This window comes from Mauremys mutica, chromosome 5 (genome assembly GCF_020497125.1).
Source record: "Mauremys mutica isolate MM-2020 ecotype Southern chromosome 5, ASM2049712v1, whole genome shotgun sequence".
NCBI classification, from domain to species: Eukaryota; Metazoa; Chordata; order Testudines; family Geoemydidae; genus Mauremys; species Mauremys mutica.
Window position 1 is genome coordinate 46,715,311 of NC_059076.1, and position 22,522 is coordinate 46,737,832.

A 22,522-nucleotide genomic window follows, 5' to 3' on the forward strand; every position below is an offset into this window, starting at 1 on the left:
TAATAGTGATGAATCTCTTTCATAATTTGAGGACTTTCTACTAGGTTGGCTTGAGGCCGCTTCTTGAACAAGAAAGACTTTGTTTAGTTTAGATTCTTTAGACCGGTTCCCTTCCCCTTCCCTCCCCCAACCTACACTGAAAGCAAAATACTGTGATACCACAATGACTAAAGCAAATGAGAAGCCCTACTAAAGTCAAGGGGTACTCAGAGTATACAAAAGTCAACAGACGCAATGATGAATTCACATTATATGAGGATGATGAAGTAGTTTCCAGTTCACTAACTGAGGAGGATGTTACACCTCATTTACTAAGGACAATCATTTAAAAATCAGTAGGACTGAATAACTTGCACCCAAGAGTCCTAAAAAGAGTTGGCCGAGGAAATTTCTGGCCCACTGATATTTTTAATAAATCTTGGTGTAATAGGGAAATCTTGGTGTAACATGCCAATATTAAAAAAGGTAAACATGATGACCCAGATTATAATAAACCTGATTTCATTCTTTGATGAAATTACAAATGTAGCTGATAAAGGTAACTGTGTAGATATAATATGCATACATTTTTGATTTAGCACCACACAAAACATTATGATTAAAATAAAATAAGTACTCTGGAGTACTGACAGAGCACATGTGAAATAGATTAAAAACTAGCCATTTGACAGATATCAAAAAATTGTTGTCAATGGGGAATCATCATCAAATGAAGTGTTTCTAGTGGGGTTCTACAGGGATCAATATTAAGCCCAATCCTATTCAACATTTTCATCAATGATCTGAACATAAATCTAACATCAGTGTTGATAAAATCTGCAGATGACAAAGACTGGTGGATTGTTAAATAATGATGTCAGTCATACAGAGTGATTGAATCACTTGGTAACTTGGGCCCATTCAAAGAAAATACATGTGAAAAAGATACCCCTCGAGCAACACAAGTTACATTGTCCTAAGCACTGTTCACACCCCTGCTATGTTGGCAGGAGAGCATCTCTCACCAACATAGCTTCCGCCTCTCGCAGAGGTGGAGTAATTATGCACCTTCACCACATGAACTACAGCTGTGCCAGTATAGCGCTGTAATATAGACTTTCCCTGAGAGACTTAAATCTGTTTAATTAATCAAAAGAAGAATGAGAGGTGACTCAATTACAGTCCGAAAGTACCAAGTTCTAAAGGGCTCTTTAATCTAGTGGATAAAGGCATGACAAGAATCAATGGCAGTAAACTGAAGCCAAACAAATTTCAATTAGAAAAAAGGCCTTTTAATTTATTTATTTATTTATTTTTAAACAGTGATAGCGATAACCATTGAAACAAACTACTATGGGATTCCCATCTTTTGATATCTTCAGATCAAGATGATGTCTTTTTGGAAGATATGGTTTAGTCAAAAACAAATTATTGAGCTCATACTGGGTGAAATTTAATGGTCTATGATATACAGCAGGTCAGACTAGATGAGGCCTTAAAAACTCTATGAATCTATGACTATTCCTGTGTTTAAATCTTTGCAGGCCCAGGGAATCTGATATGATGACCTGTGTGTAAGTGTAAAAGTACAAGTAGGATCTAAAAAAGTACCTAACACAATAACAATATTATTACTTATTTATCTTCCTCATTTAAAACATAGTAAGCTGTTTGCCTTTTTAAAAGTTGCTAAAAACTGGGGTGAGGATTTCAGTACTTCCCCACTATTCTGTATTACCTAAATAACCTTGTTCTTTAAAGTGTTGACTGATTTCTGTATCTAGCAAAAATAAAATTTCAACACAAGTACTAAAAACCTCTATAAAAAGGATGACTAATCTGAATCTTAAATTATCCAGGCAGGTAAGAACAATTATAATTACTAGTATTGCCCTCTGAAAATTAAAATTTTAATATACTCTAACGCTGAGAGTTGAATACACTGTACATTTCAGAAAGAATTAAGCATACAAGTTTAATATTTATTCAATTCTTGTTTGAAATTAATGCAGCTATTTCAATTTGGAACAACATTACAGTTATATACTGTAAAAAAAGATAATTCACTCACATTAGAGGAAATTATGGTTAACAACAAATGCATAATGATGGAGAATTTCCAAGTTAAAAATAAATACAATTTACTGCTGGTAGTGTGATCACCTTAATCTCCTTTAACAGCCTTCAAAATATTGAAAGTGAACACTGTCAGAGATATATTTAACTATCTTTTTAATCCTGTAAATTGTACAGTATATGATTCTGCAAATGAAGGTTGTAACGTAGATCAATTTCCAACTTCTTCGGTAGTACAACAAACCAGGTTTCCTCAATGTCACGTCGTCCCTTTGTTTTCTTCTCTGTTCTTGAGAGGAAGAAGGGAAATCATTATACATACAAGAATGCTATACTTGGAAATGTGTTAAAACTGGACTCTTGGAAGTTTTAGTAGGCTGCCGATTCCCAGAACATAGCAGATGCATAGAATGTAGTGTATAAAAAAAGTTCAGTTACATGTAGCACACAACTGGTCTCTGTCATTTGAAACATCAGTCTTGACAGTGCCAAGTTTTGTATTTGCCACAGATCATTCTTTTCTAACAATAAAACATAACAATGCTTGCATACCACTTTTCTGGAAGCTACAGAACTCTAAGAAACTCTAGAAGTCACAGAAACAGCAATTTAAGTTGCCGAGTAAAAAATAAAAAATAGTTTAGGCCACAATTGTACCTCACCATTCCAGTGACAGACAGTAACCTCATCCATCCACAGTAACAATATGCACACATTTTTATAGAGTCAGCTACTCTGCCTTAAAAACTTTTTTTTGGAAACCAAAAGTGGTCATCAAACCGCAAATTGTCTTGGGGGAGAAGCAATCCTGTGGTAACCAGTTCAATCCAGTTTTGACCATTATTCCACAGAGCTAATAGTTTGAAGTAATACAATTAAAAATGGCATTGTTTGGATCTATGTTTGTGTTTAACATGACTTCCAGATCTAAATACTCAGTTGATAAATTTTGTTCTAGCTGCAAATTCAGCCTGGATTCTAAGACTTAAGATGAATTCTCCCCTTTTCAAGCAGCCTCACTAAAGTTTCTGCATCCCATATTAGGCCCTCTGTGGTACCTATGCAACCCCAATTACCTTCATTGGGGCTGCATAAATAATACTGACTAGAGTTTAGTGAACAAGTCTGTTAACATTGCTGAAGAAAGAATGTAGTCTAGCTTAGGGATCCAGTTTCATTCCTTTTGGAGCTTAGGACTGGACCTAATTACACACACTGACATGAGATGCAGCTATTTCTAGAGTGGAGGGTGGCAGCAAGCCAGCACACAGCATGCATCTTCACAGTGCTATAGTGAGGGACGGATATTCTGGCCCAAGTAATCAGACTAAAACCTTGATAAAGGAACCACAATATCTTTCACCTCCAAAAAAACCAGCAGAAAGGATCCTCCCACTTCCACCCCATTTTTTTTTAAAAGTGTCATATGAAAGCAGACAGCAGAATACTTAAATTAATGGCCTTGAAAGAATGATGGACTGAGCTGTCTCTGTCAGGATCTTAACCCCATACTTCCATAGACATATAGATATTTTAAATTGAAGCTCAGACTATGTCATCCTCTTTATCATGTATAAATGCCATTCTGAAAAATAACTGAAAAAAGTTAGAGTTCAAAGCCAGGAGAAACCACCAGATCATCTAGTCTGACCTCCTAACATCACAGGACACCACCACCACCCAGCACCCACACACTAAAACTAACAACCAAAATTAGGCCAAAGTATTACAGACAACAGGAAACTAGACTATTATATGTCACAGGCAGAGAACAGGAAGGACAGGGGTGCAACCAGTGCCAGAGTCTCCTGCAATGGCAGCAAAATGATTAAATTAAATATGCCCAGATAATCCCAGCAAGTGACTAGCACTCCATGGTGCAGAGGAAGGTGAAAAAACCTTATAGTCACAGCCAATTTGACTTGTGGGAGAATTCCTTCCCAACCCTACATATGGAAATCAGTTAGACCTCAGCATGTAAGCAAGAACCATCCAACTGAGAGAACACACTTGGAGCCACCTCAGAGCACTGACCCACCCCATCCAGTGTCCTATGGGCATCTCTGATGCTTCAGAGGAAAAAGAAAAAAACCCCACCAGAATACATGCGAGGGTGAGGGGGAAGAAGAGGAAATCCCTTCTTGATCCCTACAGGCGACCAGCTGAAGCTTTGAAGTATGAGCTTTTTGTAACACAAGACATAAAGCAGAAGGGACCACCATCATCATGAGCCACTCCATCATACAATTCCATTCGTAATTTGTTCAGCTCTCTCAAAACTAATTATGTTGCTTGCCCCACAACTTCTACTGGGAGGCTGTTTCAGAACCTGACTCCTCTGATCGTCAGACAATTTCTTGTCATTTCCATTTGTTTCCTGTGCCAACAGTAAGCTTTAATTTAAGTAGCTCTTCCCCCCTCCCTGCCCTGGTGTTTACCTCCCTCAAATGTCTTTATAAAGCACAATCATATCCACTCTCAGCATTCTTTTTGCTGAGCTCTTCTCGTCTTGTCTCAAACTACATGCTCTCCATTTCCTTTTGTAATAAGCTTTATACACAAAAAATTAGAATTACAAGAATTGAGGTTCTAAAATTTCCATTGCTAGCTCAGACTGAAGGACTAAATTAAACAAAGTTGTGATATTTTCTAAACATTTATCTAAAAGGAAGGCATTTTACGTGTCTAAACAAAAATCCTACAAACTTGCTTTCCAACCACATCAGACACAATAAGCCACTTTCATTAGGCTGTCATGGATGAAAAGCATTAAAACATTATGAAAAAGCTCATTTTGTTTCAGATACACTCCCATTACCTTCTTGAGCTCAGCAAAACAGGAGAGCAGCAGACACAACTTACGGTCCCACGACCCTGCTTTTGCATTGTTCAGATTTTTCTTACAACTCATAATTTTCTGTCCAATATGGATTTCCCTGATTTAGTAAGTTCCCTGGCAGCTCTGTAAACAGTTCAGTTACAAATGTAATTCTTGGCATCCAACTGAGGTATTGGGTCATTCAAAAAAAAAAAAATCTTTGCTATAGAGATACTTTAAGAGTGAAAGAACCCCTTTTGAACCTTAGTACAACAAATGTTCTGAACAAATTGTGTTAAATACCCTATTTTTTCCTCTCAAACATTTATCTTAATCATTTTATTAAATACAAATTTAAACCAAATATATATGTGTGTATGTATTTCTCTCTCTATATACACACACACACACACACACACACCTTTCTTTCTTTCACTTAACTGAAAGCATTTTAAATATTTATGATGAAAGAGAAATACAATATTTTAGCTATGAATAATTTACACTGCTGATCTAAAAAGGATTTCAATTAGGTATTTATATGAACTTTTACGCATAACCTCCTCATAAGGAGCTGTGTGATTCATAGAAAATCATCCACCTGAAAACTGAAAAAAAGCATTTCACTTTTTTTCCTAACCATGTGCAGCACACTGTACATTCCATCACACTCTCACCAGACACACCTGCAATATCAAAATATGACAATGAGTTACAGCAGCCTCAACTTTGAATTTTGTTGCTTTCATAACCCTGTGTCACTGCATAAATATTTATTTATTCCTTAAAACTTCATAAGGAGAACACAGGCTCTTTAGAACATCTTACCTCCCCTAACCTATAAGAACTATTAATTGCTTGCATAAAATAATATTAGGGAGTTTTTACAAATGCATACAGAACTTCATGTTAGTTAATATATTATATTCCATGATATCAACCTGTGCAATGTTAATCAGAGAAGCACAAGAAGAGGAGGGGAACATCAAATAGCTAATTAAAAATCTACCCACTGGCAGGCACTGTCCCCAGTTTTAGCCTCCAAGCCTTTGAGTAAAAGTTTAAAAATTTTAGTATAAGAGTATGAAAACTTCACAATTATATAGATATGAGACAAAATATGTCTTCTAATCAAACCGTATAATTTCACACAGTGAAATCCACTACTTGTGAAGCCTTTTCTATAACATGAAAACTATTTAAAAAGTACTTCTTTAACCTCTAACACAAACTGTAGGATAACACTGATTTCCTTCTCATTAAGGAATTTCTCTTGACATCTACATAATAAGATGGTAATATTGGGTGTCACTCTAAAATACTGTCTGCAGAGTCAATATCAAGCGATGGAAGCATAGATGAGGGCTCTTTTTATTCATAATATCACCATCTTCAGTCATTAGTGGGATTAGTGGTCTGTTACCATCCAACTTTTATGTTTACACCCATTTTGACTTTATAAATTACACCAGTGAGACAGCAAGGAGACAGCAAGCATCTATGCCCATGACGAGTCCTAGACCATCATGATCGCAGAGCAATTGCCACACTTATTCTATAGCTAATTTTGCATGCAACAGTTTTATTGGTTGTATGAGGAAGTCTGCACAGATGGAGAATTACTTGGCTCAACTGCCACAGTTCTTCAAAACAATGCACACAACACAATAACTCAAACACATAGAGCACCTCACTGCAGCACCTACCCATCATTTGCTCACCTGTACAAATCCACACAACTCTCCCACTACAACACAACCCAGGCACCAGTCAACACAACCACCCACACAACACAATCAGCAAACATAACCCCAAACATCACTCAGAAGCCTAGAACGGCTGTTGAGTAAGTGTGAAGCAATGAAAACAGCTACAAGCATGGCTGAGAGCTCTTTTTGTTTAGAGCAGCACCAGGTTCAACCACCATTGAGATTCATGGCCTGTTACCATCTAATTTTTTTCTTCTCAGCCTTTAAAAAAACAAAACAAAAAAACAGAAAACAGGAATTTAGGAGTTACATCCGTGCAATAGCATGGGCTTTCAGTTGCTTTTATCAATTTTTTTTTTTATGTGGATGACTGAAAGAGGAAATCTCAGCTCCACAAGGGACAATCGATTTTATTAGTAGATTTTAGGAGTAGGATAGACAAAGTAGTTAAGAGTCAGACAAAAAAGTTGAAATTTTGAACTTCAGTAAAACCTGATTATAATTTTTACCATAATTCTCCTTAATTGCTAAGCACCTTTTCATTTCCTAATTTTAGCCAGGATCACAACTGGAAAGACTAAAATACTGGAAGACAGGCTATTCTCAACATCCTACCCAACCAGAACCAGGAAGTAGCAGAAAATGTATTAGAAAGACTGTGCTCCCTAGATTTCTAGCCCAGAAGATGTTCAGATAAACTTCAGAATTTTTTAATGATGACCCAAACATCTGAACCAAATGCTGGATAAACTGAAGAGCACACAATCTTGCATATTCCAGGGGAGGCAGAAACTTTGCATGAGCCACAGCGGTGGAGAGGAAGGGGTGGATTCAGATGTGTTTTAGAAAGAGAAGCCTGCAGAGATGTTTGGGCCACTAACTGCGCCTTAGATACCAAGGATCTTAGCTCCTCCCTCTGATCTTATGGAAGCTTCTCAATGCATGGCAACATCTTGCCCAGTTCAAATCTCTGTCATTTAAGAATATTGCCCGGTAATTGTAAATACGCATCTGGAGACCAGCTGAGGAACAGATCTTCCTGCCAAATAAATCAAGCTTTTTAGGTTTCTTTTTTCCCTAGGAGTCATCTTGGGAAGCCTCTGTTGCTTGGATCTTTCATGTTAGTAACATTACTTGTAAAATTAATTCCATTCAAATTCCATGAAATTTAATACTTTGCCATTTACACTGTTGTAAATTTTCTAAAAAATAAAAATCATTATTCCCAGGGCCCTAGCTATAAAACATGCTTTCCAATCTTCTGCTCTTTCTTGCATCTCTTCTCTGAAACCTCTCCAATGTATCACCAACCTTCCTGAATTGTGGACACCAGAACTAGACACAGTATTCCAGAAGCAGTTACACCAGCGCCACATACAGATGTTAAAAACCCTTTCTACACCTACTTGAGATTCCCCTGCTTATGCATCCAAGAATTGCATTGCCCTTTTTGGCCACAGTGTTGCACTAAGAGCTCATGGTCAGCTAATTAACCACAATGACCCTCAAATCTTTTTCAGTATCACTGCTTCCCAAGTGAGTCTCCCTATTCTGTAAATTGGCTTACATTATTTTTTTTTCTAGATGTAAAACTTTATACTTGGCTGAATTAAAACATATTATTGATTGCTTGTGCTCAGCTTACCAAGTGATCCAGATCACTATGTATTAGTGAGCTGTCCTCATTATTATTTACCATTCCCCCAATTTTTGTCTCATTTGCAAACTTTATCAGTAATGATTTTATGTTCTCTTTTAGGTCATTAATAAAAATATTAAACAGTATAGGGCCAAGAACCAATCCATGCAAGACCCAACTAGAAACACATGCTCAGTGATGATTCCCCAATTATATTCAGAATTATCTGCCAATGTTTAATTAATTAACTGTGTGTCATGTCAATTTTGTATCATTTTCATTCTTTAAGCAAACTATTAAGTGGTACCGAGTCAAATGCCATACAGAAGTCTATTACATCAAAAGCATTACCATTATCAACCAAACTTATAATCTCAAAGAAATAAAGTTAGACAATCTATTTTCCATAAACCCATGTTAATAGGCAATAACAATTATATTATACTCCTTTAATTCTTTATTAATTGAGTCTTGTATCAGCCATTCCATTATCTCACCCTGGATTGATGTCAGACTAACAGGCCTATCACTACTGGGTCATCCCATTTACCTTTTAAAATATTAGTACAACATTAGCTGTGGAACCTCCCCAGTGTTCCATAAGTTACTGAAAATCAAAATCAAAGCTCTAGAGAGCTTCTTGGCTAACTCCTTTGACACTTCTGAATTCAAGTTATTTGAAGCAGCTGCTTTTAAAATGTCTAACTTTAGTAGCTGCTGTTTAACATCCTGGGATGGAAAAAAGTGTTTCATTATCATCAGATCATATGAATACATCATCTGTTCCTTCACCCTCAAATACAGAACAGACATATTTATTAAACACTTCTGCCTCTTTTGCATTATTATTGATAATTCTACCATTTCTATCTAGTTATGGGCCAATACCATGGTTAGGATTCTTTTTGGTCCTACTGTATTTAAAAAACTTGTTCTTATTGTTCTTAACTCTAGCCATAGATTTCTCCTTGAGTCAGTTTTCTAAAATGCCAAGCTTTCTAATAATTTCTAAATGATTTTATGTATTCTAATTTATAAAACCCAGAACCTCAATGGTACTGGAGTTTGGGAGAGATGGAGGAGAGGGAACAGAGGACTGTCATTATTTGAGCCATTTCAACAATATCCATATAGAAACAGGATCCACATTTCTTTGAATTCATATAATTGCTCTCCATGACAATAAGTTATTCTTTCTTTGTCTGCTACCTCAGAAAGGTCTGAAAACCATTACACTATTCTGAATATAATATGTGTTTGTTATCTAACAAATAATGTTCACAAAAAGCCAATTTGTATTTTAAAAAATGTTGATCTCAATACTGGAAAAAATATGTTTAATCTAGTAAAACATGAATAATTACGCTATAGTTATCTTCCAACTGTCACAACTGTGATCTAAATGTAGGGATAGTTGTTTTCTACCTGTAGTCTAAAAACAAAAATTGAGTAAATATATACCTAAAAATCTGGCCCTTTGAAACAACAGTTAGCAATTTATTTGTAAGCAGAAATATTAAAAAATTAAATGGCAAAGTAAAAGGTTATGAAAAGTAAATTTTAAATATGGGTAAGTATCGGCTTCTCAATGCCAAGTATCTTTAAATACAACTGCTTTGTTTTAAAGTACCTAAAGCTATTAAGTCTATTAAGTAGCTGAAAACCTATGCTATTGCATAGGTGTGGTTCATAAAGTCACACATAAAAAAAGGCCAAACATGGCTAAAACTTAAAAATCGGATGGTAACAGACCGCAAATCCAAGTGATGATTGAAGCTGGTGATATCCAGAAAAAAAGCTTTCCATTGCTTCTCACTGACTCAGACATTTTAGACTTCAGAGTGACACACAGTGACAGTCCTGGAATCTTATATAGATATCATGGATTAATTACTTGCCAAATGCCACGTTTAAAAAAGCAGTTTATTCTTAGAAGGCCAACCACCATATTTTTACCAGTTAGAGGATTTTTTCCTTTAAAATGATGTTAGCACTTATCAGATGAAGTGCTTTTTTTGCTTTGGAAAGTAAACAAAAAAATATGTTCAGCCTTTCATGGTCTATGCAAATTTCAGCACCGAGCACATTAGAAATACCTAAAAACATTCTACAGAATCTGTAAAGGAATGCTAAAAATTCCTAACAACCCCTAGCAAGTATAGGGAAAAGACTTCTGCCATTCACTTGCCCAGTATTTAGATATTCATAATTAAACTATAGGGGAGGTGCACATGAGAGGTGATGAGCATTATGGGAGTGGGGAGAATGAATGGGAAAAAGCAGAATGTTGAGTATATGAGAAGGGTGAGCAGCCATGTGAGGAAAGCTACTGGTGGCATGCACAAGAGAAGGAGGCAGGGGAACATTGCCTCTTCCCTGACTTTTCCACTCAGTGAACTGACATTGGCTCCCCATGGAAGGGAGTCACTGCTCCAAGTGACGGCAGGTCAGTTATGTGGATCTGCTAGTGTTCCCTCTCTTCCAAGGACCCATATTCTTTTTCACTTCTCAAGCCTCTACTTCAGTCCATTTTCCCTCAATTTCCCTTGCCCCGTATGACTCAGCATAGCTACTGCCACACCTTTATGCCCCTCAAAGTTCCACTCATGTCCAACATCTGCATCCTTATGGCCCCTTGCCCACACACCTGCTCACTCCTCACTTCCCCAGGCCCACGATCACTTCCTATGTCCCCAACCCAAATGCATCTTCTCCAGAAATTTTTTGAACCAGAACACCCATATACCAATCTACTACCTCTCCTTTACTCACCAGTCTTTGGTGTCCCCAACTCCCCTGGATTCACCATGTCCACTTATTGATGATATCCCCACCCACAACCTCCCCAGTCCATTGCCAATACCACTTAATCATCTATCACTACTGTGAGGTTGAAGATAGATAGAACCCTTTGTTCAAATTTCTAAATTCCATCAATTCTCATTGATGCTGCTTCCTATTACTCAAGAGGGAACTGAAACCCACCACTCTAGCTTGGTAGATCTGAAGGTAGATAAAATAGCCTAAGACCTAATTCTCCCTTACTTGGGGCTACCTCTGAGGTAGAGTAGAGCAGAACATGTACATGGGTGGGAGAATTGTGAAACAAAATAAGAACAGAAATACTAGTAGTTGGAGACTAAGGTCAAAAACTTCAAATGTGCTTGCTCAAGAAACTATATTTCCAATTTAAACATGTAAATACTACTATGACCATGCACAAGTTGGGGTTTAAGCACACAACCTGGACATATATTCAGCACAAGAGTGTTTGCATGCACACTTTGTGGATAGCCAACTGGGTAAAATTTTTAGTGAAGTGATGTAGGGATAAGTCTAATGTACAAAATGTTGCAAAATTAAAAATGGGTTGGTTCCATTGTTTTTTGTTTCACCTTTGTCCCTATATGCACACACACACATTCACAATACACAGACCAGGTGAAAGAAAAATGTCCAAGGGAATACTCAACTTCAAAACTGTTTTTTTAATTATCTGAGTGACCTACAGGTTAACAACTTCCCCTGAATGTTGAGAAGGCTGCAAGAGACTAAAGCACACTAAGAAAGACTAAGAAAGATAAACAATATATTCTGCAAAGTCCTAAAACATCATACCATTGGGGAAGAATTAGCATTAGGTAATTGTTTATTTCAAACAACATACTAAGCTGAGCACTGAACAAATTAGCAAACAAAATTTAACAGACAAAAGACAGATAGAAGCAGGTATGGCAACCTGGTTAGATTATTTCTTTGAGACAAAAGATAAATTCAGGCTACAAAGGTAGGCAGGGAGTTTGATCTGTGCTACAACAATTAGAAAAAACTTCTCAGAAAATGAACAGGAGTACTTGTGGCACCTTAGAGACTAACAAATTTATTTCAGCATGAGCTTTTGTGAGCTACAGCTCACTTCTTCGGATGCATAGAATGGAACACACATGAAAAGGTGGAAGTATGCATACCAACAGGAAGAGTCTAATCAATTGAGATGAGCTATCATCAGCAGGAGAAAAAAAAACTTTTGAAGTGATAATTAAGATGACCTATAGAAGGTGTGAGGAGAACTTATGATTCCTGATGTCAGATTTGTGTCCATTTATTCTTTTGCGTAGAGACTGTCCGGTTTGGCCAATGTACATGGCAGAGGGGCATTGCTGGCACATGATGGCATATATCACGTTGGTAGATGTGCAGGTGAACGAGCCCCTGATGGCGTGGCTGATGTGATTAGGTCCTATGATGGTGTCACTTGAATAGATATGTGGACAGAGCTGGCGTCGGGCTTTGTTGCAAGGATAGGTTCCTGGGTTAGTGTTTATGTTGTATGGTGTGCGGTTGCTGGTGAATATTTGCTTCAGGTTGGGAGGCTGACATCAGGAATCATAACATTCAAAAACCAGTGGGAGAACACTTCAACCTCTCTAACCACTCAGTGACAGACTTGAAGGTGGCAATTTTGCAACAAAAAAACTTCAAAAACAGACTCCAAAGAAAGACTGCTGAACTTGAATTAATATGCAAATTAGACACAATTAACTCAGGCCTAAACAGAGACTGGGAATGGTTGGGTCATTACACTAATTGAATCTATTTCCCTATGTTAAGTTCTCCTCACACCTTCTATGGGTCATCTTAATTATCACTTCAAATGTTTTTTTTCTCCTGCTGATGATAGCTCATCTCAATTGATTAGACTCTTCCTGTTGGTATGCATACTTCCACCTTTTCATGTTCTCTGTATGTATAAATATCTCCTGTCTGTGTATTCCATTCTATGCATCCGAAGAAGTGAGCTGTAGCTCACGGAAGCTCATGCTGAAATAAATTTGTTAGTCTCTAAGGTGCCACAAGTACTCCTGTTCTTTTTGCGGATACAGACTAACACGGCTGCTACTCTGAAACATCTCAGAAAATGTTTTCCAAGACAGAAAGCCTGTAAGAAAGTGAAAACATATCATGTGACATTTCAGTTTCCTAGATACTCAGTTAAAATATTACACAAAGTCAGAAGAATTGATTGAAATTCTGAAGAAAAGGTGAGTTAGAGTGTTTAAATAACCTATGGAGCCAGAGAGACAAGATGGGCGAGGTAATATCTTTTATTGGACCAACTTCAGTTAGTGAGTGAGACAAGCTTTTGAGCCACACAGAGATCTTTTTCAGACCTGGGAACAAGGTACTCCCAGCTAAACAATCTGTTCCAGCTGGCATTTTGTTGTGATGCTCAGAGTACCCTTCTCAACACCTGAAGAAGAGCCTACTATTAAAATATTTGTTCCCCATGTAGGTTTTTGGACTTCCTGTTCATGAAGTACAAGCTGGTGGTTGTGCTGGAGAAAAAGTTTCTTGGATTGGAGAGGCAAGTAAAGATGCTACTGAGAATCAGAGAAGCTGAGGACTTCCTAAACAGCCAGGTTTGGGAAATATCAGTATACCAGGTTCAAGGGAAAAAGGAATAGGTGAGACAGAGAGGAGTCCTGGTAGTTTGTAACCATCAGAGGCAAAAGGTCATGGCAGCATTCTACGTGGATGGAGATGGACAAAAAAGAGCAGACAGTGGCCACCAGAGAAAGAAGAACCAGGAGGAATGCCACACAGCTAGAAGTTTCCAATCAATAGCATGTCCTCAACATGACAACTGTGGAAGATACCTCTCAAGAGCCAGCTGGTCCAAGGGAATGGAGAGATGCACAGGACACAACTATAAATGGCAGCTTGGCTATACCTGTATGAAAATCAAGCTTGCACACAGATCTCCAACATCCATTGGTTTTGTGAAACATTGGTCCACCTTCTTTGGGGAGAGGGAACTGTATAGTTTAGACAGCTTCCACCTCATTAGTAGGGGAAACATTTTCCTTGGGACCAGACTGACTAGAATAGTTAGGAAGGCATTACATTAATAACAAAAGAGGAGGGTAAAAAGATGGAAGATATAAGCATTCATTTAGCACTAAATCGAGATCCTGAAAACAAAATTAATCAAGGAACGAAATTCTTTAACTGCCTATAATCCAACGCTAGAGTAACAAACAAGAGGAACTGGATTAGTTCATTATGACCATAAATTCAATCTAGTTGGTACTACCATCCCCCTCCTGCCCACACCAGTCTCTATATGAACATTGAGTGCTGCAGTGAGTATAATACATCCTCTAACTACTGACAAACTGGACAATTTACCAAGAGTTATAATATTCTACTCTGGTGGAGATACAACCTTCTCCAAATATACTCAAATTCATTTCAAGTGTTCAGTTATGTTGGGTTTCTCTCTCTCTGGCTATATGTAATAGCCAGAGATGCCAGAGAAGAAAAGATTTTAATGGTTCACACAGAGTTGCAACATTTCAAGCTAACTTCCTTATTATGTTATTCATCAAACCACCCTCTGAGGAAATGAGAAGCTAATTCATTCAAATGAAATTTATTTCAAAGCTTATACGTTAGTTCTGCTGATTTTTCTTGTCAGGAACTCCATCTGGAAATATACTCTGAAGACAATAGAACAGCAATTTTTCAGGACTAATCTGCAACATGATGTGATTCAAAAGAATGGAAATAAAATTGCTCTGAAGGTAGTTTTTCTCTGCTTTTTTGACAATGGCTAAATATCTAAGCAGCCATGGTCTGAAAACCTATTCCCATGCACACACCCAAAGAAACTCTAAGAAGCCACCCAAAGTTTCTCTTAATTTTAGTTCTCATATTCTCCCAAATACCATTTTCATGACTGCCACTGATTAATACAGTACTTGATTTCAAAATGCAGTTATCACATTGTCCCTTGGCTACTGTGAAAACTAGTAAGCCTATCAGAGATTTGGGGCTATATTCCATAATCACATTTTCATTCCAATTGTTGCCTTAAACACACACAGGCTTTACACGCAGGCCTGGAACGCAGTCTTGGTGCTTCCCTTTATTAAACTTCAAGAAACTCCCAGTAACAATAGCATCACACTGATGAAAGGGTCTTATGACACAGCAAGGACTGGATGAACAAGTTGTAGGAGATTCTTTACTGTATAACCTTTGCCAAGAAATACACTCCCAAGACCTAATTCTGCATTCAGTTAAACCCATGCACTTAGCTTGCACAGTTTAGCTCCTGCTTTCTCAAATAAGATGACATCTTGATGTTAGATGAAAAAAATCTCTGAGACTCTTGAAGTCTGTGTGTGTAGGGGAAGGTATATGGGGGGAGGGACATATACTATACATGTCACACTTGCAAAATCATGCCATAGCTTTTTAAGACCAGAAAAGAAGAAAGAAAGCTCTGTGCCAACCTTACCTGGCAGATCTAATTTACCATTTACTATATATTAACTAGTGATCAGCACTATAGAAAACCCCAAAATAGGAATATATGTTTAGGATTGTCAAGGTTTTTAACTCTTTGGCAACAAATTTAGAGCAATTAAAATGTATACTTTGCACTTTCAACCATCAGTAAGATTCCTGTAAAATTATGTTTGTTACAGCGCATAGGTAGCTAATAATTCACAATTGCTTGTACTCACCTGTAAACATTTTTGTAACAGTTTTACTCTGCTTGCGAGCAGAGCAGAGGAGGAGCAACCATGGAGGGAAGAACTCGTAGTGATCAGCTAAAAGCTCTGCAATAGTTCCAGATATGCCTGTAGAAGTCTGTTCACCTTCTGCAACATTACAACCCTCATCAATCGAATCTACAAGCAGAAAGAGGCTCTGCTGGGGGGGCTTCATCCCCAAAAGAGGAAGCAGAATGCACCTGTAAGAATTATTAAACAAAAAAAAATCAATATTCTAAATATATTGGGCAACACACCAGTTACTATAATAGTCATTCATGTCAAAGTGACAACCTTTTAAAAGTACACTACCATTTTTAAAACTATCTGAGGAAAGCATTTTAGATGGTTACTTTTAATAGAGAATATACTGAGGTAGACTAAAGGTTTTTATTAAATAAAAGCAATCTGATCAATTAGTGATGTTCATCTTGATTAAGCCATCCTAGTTTTCTGGCAACATCAGTACATTATAATTTTATGAAAAGCATATACATTCTCCAAGAACCCTTAGAAGAATTTTAGCTTACAAACTAGAAGGTTTTTTCTGTTCAAAGTTTATAAAGTTCACTAACATTGTGTATCAACTAACATTAAGTACTATTTATCACAAACTACTAGTTAGTGATGATGGTGAAAAGTCTCAAATAAGAAAAAAAAGCATACCTGAGCCTTCAAAGTTGTCAGTGTTATATACTTTACAAAAAGTTTAGTTTTATAGAGTACCCTGATTCTATATTTGTATTTCATGCTGTCAAGACTGAAAATAATTTAACCCAGGTGTGCTTTAGTCATTTTGGTGGTGCAATTCCTTGGGATAATGAAACTGTAGTTTTTTCATTCCTACTCAAGTGGCAAAGATCCCAAGGTTGTGCAACTGAATTCACAACAATGATTCCTGAGTGTGCAAGGGTCCACTTTAGTGGATCCAACTGTAGCATTCAAGCCTAAACATACTGTAAATAATAAATACTCTAAAAACATCGACGACAACCTGATTTAAATGTATTTAACATTGTTCTCATACTGAGTAGCATTATTAAAAAAAAGTATACTCTGCTTTAAAATACAGTCTAACTTTGCATTTATGTGTATTTGTTTATAGTCAATAGTACACAAACTATACTTCATAATTGCTAGAATGTAACTATTTATTCAGCACTTCCATTCTACATCAGAAAAACATAGTGTAAAAATTTCCAAAGCACCTGAATGATGTAGGAGCTTCAGATCCATTGATTATCAACAGAACTTAAGCACTGAAGTGCCTAAACTGCTTTTGAAAATTTTACCCAGAGGTCTTTTGACAATTTAGTTTTACAGTGAAAAAAATCTGAATAGGATGCTGAGATATCACTGTGATGGGACAGGATCATGCAAGTACCGAGATCAATTAGATGTTTACATATTTTTGTAGGTTAGCTCTTTTGGTACATCCCCAAGGTAAATAAGTCATTACTATTATAAGTCCAGTTTTAAAAAGGTAGACCTTTTAATTTGTTTTACTAAATGAATTTAACTTTTAAACATTTTAACTAAAATTTTATGATTAGTTGCCATGTGGTCAAATTAAAGTATAGCAAACTCCTGCCTACTAATGGGGAAATACTGCCCTCTTTTCAGATGTGAAGGTTCTCCCTTGGTAGTACTGAAGTGGTTTTCCTCTTGGGAAGGTATGGCTGGGGGAAGAGAGGGATGAGAAAAAGAGTAAAAAGAGAGGCTGTGAAAGAAGCATCAGTTCCTGCACAGTGTGGTAGCATGTTTCACCAGATTTCAATGTGTGATAGTGCGCTGCACTACCAAAAATACTCCTAAGGAAAAGCAAGAAGTACAAGATTATACAGTACACACCTTTTTCTCTCATACTTTCAGTGTATTTAACATTAAATTAACTTTTAATTCTCCCCTACCTTTTTTCAGATTCCCAGCAACTATGTGGAACAACTTATTTAACCCTTCCTATCCTCCAAAAACTCAGCTGCCCTTTCAGAAGCATTTAGTTGCCCAAATGTTACTTCCAAATAAATAACTTTTGAATATGTTGGAAGCATTAAACAGCTACCAATTTACAGAAAAGAAAATGAAAGTAGCCAGAAGATGAAAATTATTGCTTTAAGGGGTGCCAAGCCCCCGGAGAAAGAAGACAGCTACACATATTCTACTGCCTCTGTCCCAGAATACTGCCTCTCCCCTGTCAGTTATTTATGTATGTTTCATTGGTGGATGAATTTTCTTCCACTGGATCTTTTTCTATCAAAACAAATTTTCTTTTCATGTAGTTCTCTGTGTGAAGTTAGTTTTACATTTCAAAGTAATGTGCCATATTTGAAATTAATTGATAGTGATAGCTCCAATTTTTAAGTGATAAAAAACCCCATTCTAATAACAAGCTACATTAAAAAAAAGGCAAGTGATCTTTTCAAGACACAGTATGAAGTGTATCTGGGTTTATTGTGGTTTCCATTTTAATATTCATTTATTGTGAACACAACTAAAGAGAATTATCAAGTTTCATGTTTGGGGGGAAGTCTTCACTTATTTTGTTTGATAAACATTTTATTTCTGAATCTTAACCGAATTTAAATTTCACCAGAAAAAAAGTGATGAATTACAGTATGAGATGCAACCAGTCCTCCAAGGTTAAAGGAGCACAGCAGGAGAAGAGTAAGTAGTAAAGGAACCATTTATTACCCTCTCTTTTCAAATGAGTTTACAAACCACTTGCTAACCTCCTGTTCTATCAGTGTGATGACCTCAGACCTATGCAACAGATTCTTCAATCAGACAGCTATTCACAGTGAAAAAATGCCTGAAAAACAGGCTTTAACAATTTATTCTGTTTTTCAAGAGGAATGAATTGTGATTCTTCATCCCTTCTTGTTTCAGGTCAATGCGGACACAGTAATATGTCTGGAAGAAAGAAAATGTATAATTGTACAAAAGCGACCTAAGAAGAGTTTTGGCAGTGGAAAAATATGATCCCTAGACATTTCACTCATACATACATACATACATACATACATACATACACATACACACACACACACACTTTCAACACAGAAGTGCTGTAAGATGGTGGCTGAATTTTCAGAGAACATTCATGAATGCAATACTCAGATTTCAGAAACTATTCATTTTCACTCCTATATAACTTACGTGTTTGAAAAAAATTAAGTGCATATTGAAAATTCATTAATTCAATGCAGAATTAATACAACTTCTCAAAATCTAGTGTGCAAATATATATAATTATTAGGGCTGTTGATTAATCGCAGTTAACGTACGTGATTAACTCAAAAAAATCAATCACTATTAATCACAGTTTTAATCGCACTGTTAAACAATAGAATACAATTGAAATTTATTACATATCTTGGATGTTTTTCTACATTTTAATATAGATTGTATTCTGTGTTGTAATTGAAATCCAAGTGTATATGATTTTTATTACAAATATTTTCATTTTAAAAAATAGTATTTTTCAATTCACCTCATACAAGTACTGTAATGTAATCTCTATAGTGAAAGTGCAACTTACAAATGTAGATTTTTTTGTTACATAACTGCACTCAAAACCAAAACAATGTAAAACTTCAAAGCCTACAAGTCCACTCAGTCCTACTTCTTGTTCAGACAATTGCTAAGACAAACAAGTTTGCTTACATTTACAGGAGATAATGCTGCCTTTTTCTTATTTACAATGTCACCTGAAAGTGAGAACAGGCATTTGCATGGCACTTTTGTAGCTGGCATTGCAAGCTATTTACGTGCCAAATATGCTAAACACTCATATGCCCCTTCATGCTTTGGCCACCATTCCAGAGGGCATGCTTCCATGATGATGACGCTCATTAAAAAAAAATTGTTAATTAAATTGGTGACTGAACTCCTTGGGGGAGAATTGTATGTCCCCTGCTCTGTTTTACCCACATTCTGCCATATATTTCATGTTATAGTGATCTCGGATAATGACCCAGCACGTGTTGTTTATTTTAAGAACATTTCACTGCAGATTTGACAATACGCAAAGAAGGTACCAATGTGAGATTTCTAAAGATAGCTATAGCACGCAAAAGACGGTTACTCACCTGTAGTAACTGGTGTTCTTCGAGATGTGTTGCTCCTATCCATTCCATTGTAGGTGTGCGCGCCGCGCGTGCACGGTTGTTCGGAACATTTTTAGCCTAGCAACTCCGGCGGGCCGGCTGGCGCCCCCTGGAGTGGCGCCGCCATGGCGGCGCATATATACCCCAGCCGGCCCGTCCGCTCCTCAGTTCCTTCTTGCCGGCTATTCCGACAGTGGGGAAGGAGGGCGGGTCTGGAATGGATAGGAGCAACACATCTCGAAGAACACCAGTTACTACAGGTGAGTAACCGTCTTTTCTTCTTCGAGTGATTGCTCCTATCCATTCCATTGTAGGTGATTCCCAAGCCTTACCTTAGGCGGTGGGGTCGGAATGAGACGTGGCGGAGTGTAATACCGCAGAGCCGAAGGCTGCGTCGTCTCGAGATTGCTGCACCAACGCGTAGTGGGAGGCGAAGGTGTGGACAGAAGACCAGGTGGCCGCTCTACAGATGTCCTGGATGGGGACATGGGCCAGGAAAGCGGCCGATGAGGCGTGTGCCCTCGTCGAGTGTGCGGTGAGTCGGCACGGGGGAACGCGAGCAAGCTCGTAACACGTTCTGATGCAGGATGTCACCCAGGAAGAAATCCGCTGCGAGGAAACTGGCTCGCCTTTCATGCGGTCGGCTATTGCCACAAACAGCTGGGTCGAACGCCGAAAGGGCTTCGTGCGGTCGATGTAGAACGCGAGTGCTCTGCGGACATCAAGGGTATGCAGCTGTTGTTCCCGAGGCGAGGCATGCGGCTTCGGGAAGAAGACCGGGAGGAAGATCTCCTGGTTGAGATGGAAGGCCGACACCACCTTGGGGAGGAAGGCCGGGTGTGGTCGGAGCTGCACCTTGTCCCCGTGAAAGACGGTATACGGGGGACCCGCCGTTAGGGCGCGGAGCTCTGAGACCCGTCTGGCGGATGTGATTGCCACGAGGAAGGCCACCTTCCAGGTAAGGTGGAGGAGAGAGCACGTAGCGAGGGGCTCGAAAGGTGGGCCCATGAGCTGGGCGAGGACCAGGTTCAGATCCCATGTCGGAGCAGGAGGACGCACCTGCGGGTAGAGACGGTCTAACCCTTTAAGGAATCTTGATACCATCGGGTTGGAGAAGATAGAGCGACCTCCTATAGCTGGTCGAAATGCTGACAGCGCTGCCAGGTGCACCCTGAGGGACGAGATTGCAAGACCTTGACCTTTCAGGCACCAAAGGTAGTCGAGGATAGTTTGGATGGGGGCCGAGAAAGGGTTGATACCTCTCTGGTCGCACCAGAGGGCAAAGCGCTTCCACTTGGCGAGGTAAGTCGTTCGCGTTGAAGGTTTCCTGCTTTCGAGCAGAACTCGCTGCACCGCTGCGGAGCAATCTCTCTCTGCGTCGGTCAACCACTCAGGAACCAAGCTGTAAGATGTAGCGATTGCAGGTTCGGGTGATGAAGCCTGCCGAGGTCCTGGGTTATGAGGTCCGGCCACAGCGGAAGGGGAATGGGTTCCCGAACCGACAGCTCGAGCAGCAGGGTATACCAGTGCTGCCTCGGCCAGGCCGGAGCGACGAGTATGATGCGGGCGCTGTCTCTCCGGATTTTGAGTAACACTCGGTGGACGAGCGGAAACGGAGGAAACGCGTAGAGAAGAGGCTCTGTCCATGACAGGAGAAACGCATCCGAGAGGGAGCCTGGAGCTTGACCTTGGAAGGAGCAGAACCTGTGGCATTTGCGGTTGGTCCGTGAAGCAAAGAGGTCTATCTGGGGAAAGCCCCACCTCTGGAAGATGGAATAAGCGACATCTGGGCGAAGGGACCACTCGTGAGAGGCGAAGGACCTGCTCAGGCGGTCGGCCAACGTGTTCTGCGCTCCTGGCAGAAAAAACGCTTCGAGGCGAATCGAGTGGGCTACACAGAAGTCCCAGAGGAGCAATGCCTCGTTGCAAAGTGGGGAGGACCGTGCTCCGCCCTGCTTGTTGACATAAAACATGGCTGTGGTGTTGTCCGTGTAGACCGCTACGCAGCGGTTCTGCAGGTGAGCCCGAAAGGCGAGACAAGCTAAGCGGATGGCTCTCAGCTCCCGGACGTTGATATGGAGGGAGAGCTCCTGGGGTGACCAGAGACCCTGGGTGTGTCGGTCTCCTACGTGAGCCCCCCAGCCGAGTGCCGAGGCGTCCGTCGTCAGGGTGATCGACGGACGAGGTGGGCGGAACGGAACTCCCTCGCATACCGTTTCCGGGTCCAGCCACCAGGTGAGCGTCTGGAGAGCGGGCCTTGCCACCGTTACCACCATGTCTAGGGGATCGCGATGAGGGCGGTACACCGACGCCAGCCACATTTGGAATGGGCGAAGTCGCAGCCTGGCGTGTGCGGTCACAAATGTGGCCGCTGCCATGTGACTCAGGAGGCGGAGGCAGGATCGTACCGTCGTCGTCGGAAAAGCCTGCAGTGCCCGAATGAGGGAGGCCAACGTCTCGTGCCGAGTGCGAGGGAGGCACGCTCTGGCCAGATTGGAGTCCAGGACCGCTCCTATAAACTCCACTCTTTGTGCTGGAACTAGGAGGGACTTCTCGGTATTGACCAGCAGGCCGAGAGACCGGAACAGATGTAGAATCTCGGTCACCTGATGCGCCACCAGCTCGTGGGAGTG

The 22,522-nt window shown here is 39.3% G+C and overlaps 1 protein-coding gene across 1 annotated transcript in view; it reads right to left on the reverse strand.

The window, feature by feature from the left end:
• The window catches only part of ANKRD50 (ankyrin repeat domain 50), a 59,512-nt gene that overhangs the window by 10,785 nt on the left and 26,205 nt on the right, over positions 1-22,522 (reverse strand). Inside the window, exon 3 of the mRNA XM_045018706.1 lies at positions 15,754-15,983. Within this exon, the coding sequence (XP_044874641.1) occupies positions 15,754-15,983 (230 nt within the window). The remainder of the gene's footprint in view (positions 1-15,753; positions 15,984-22,522) is intronic.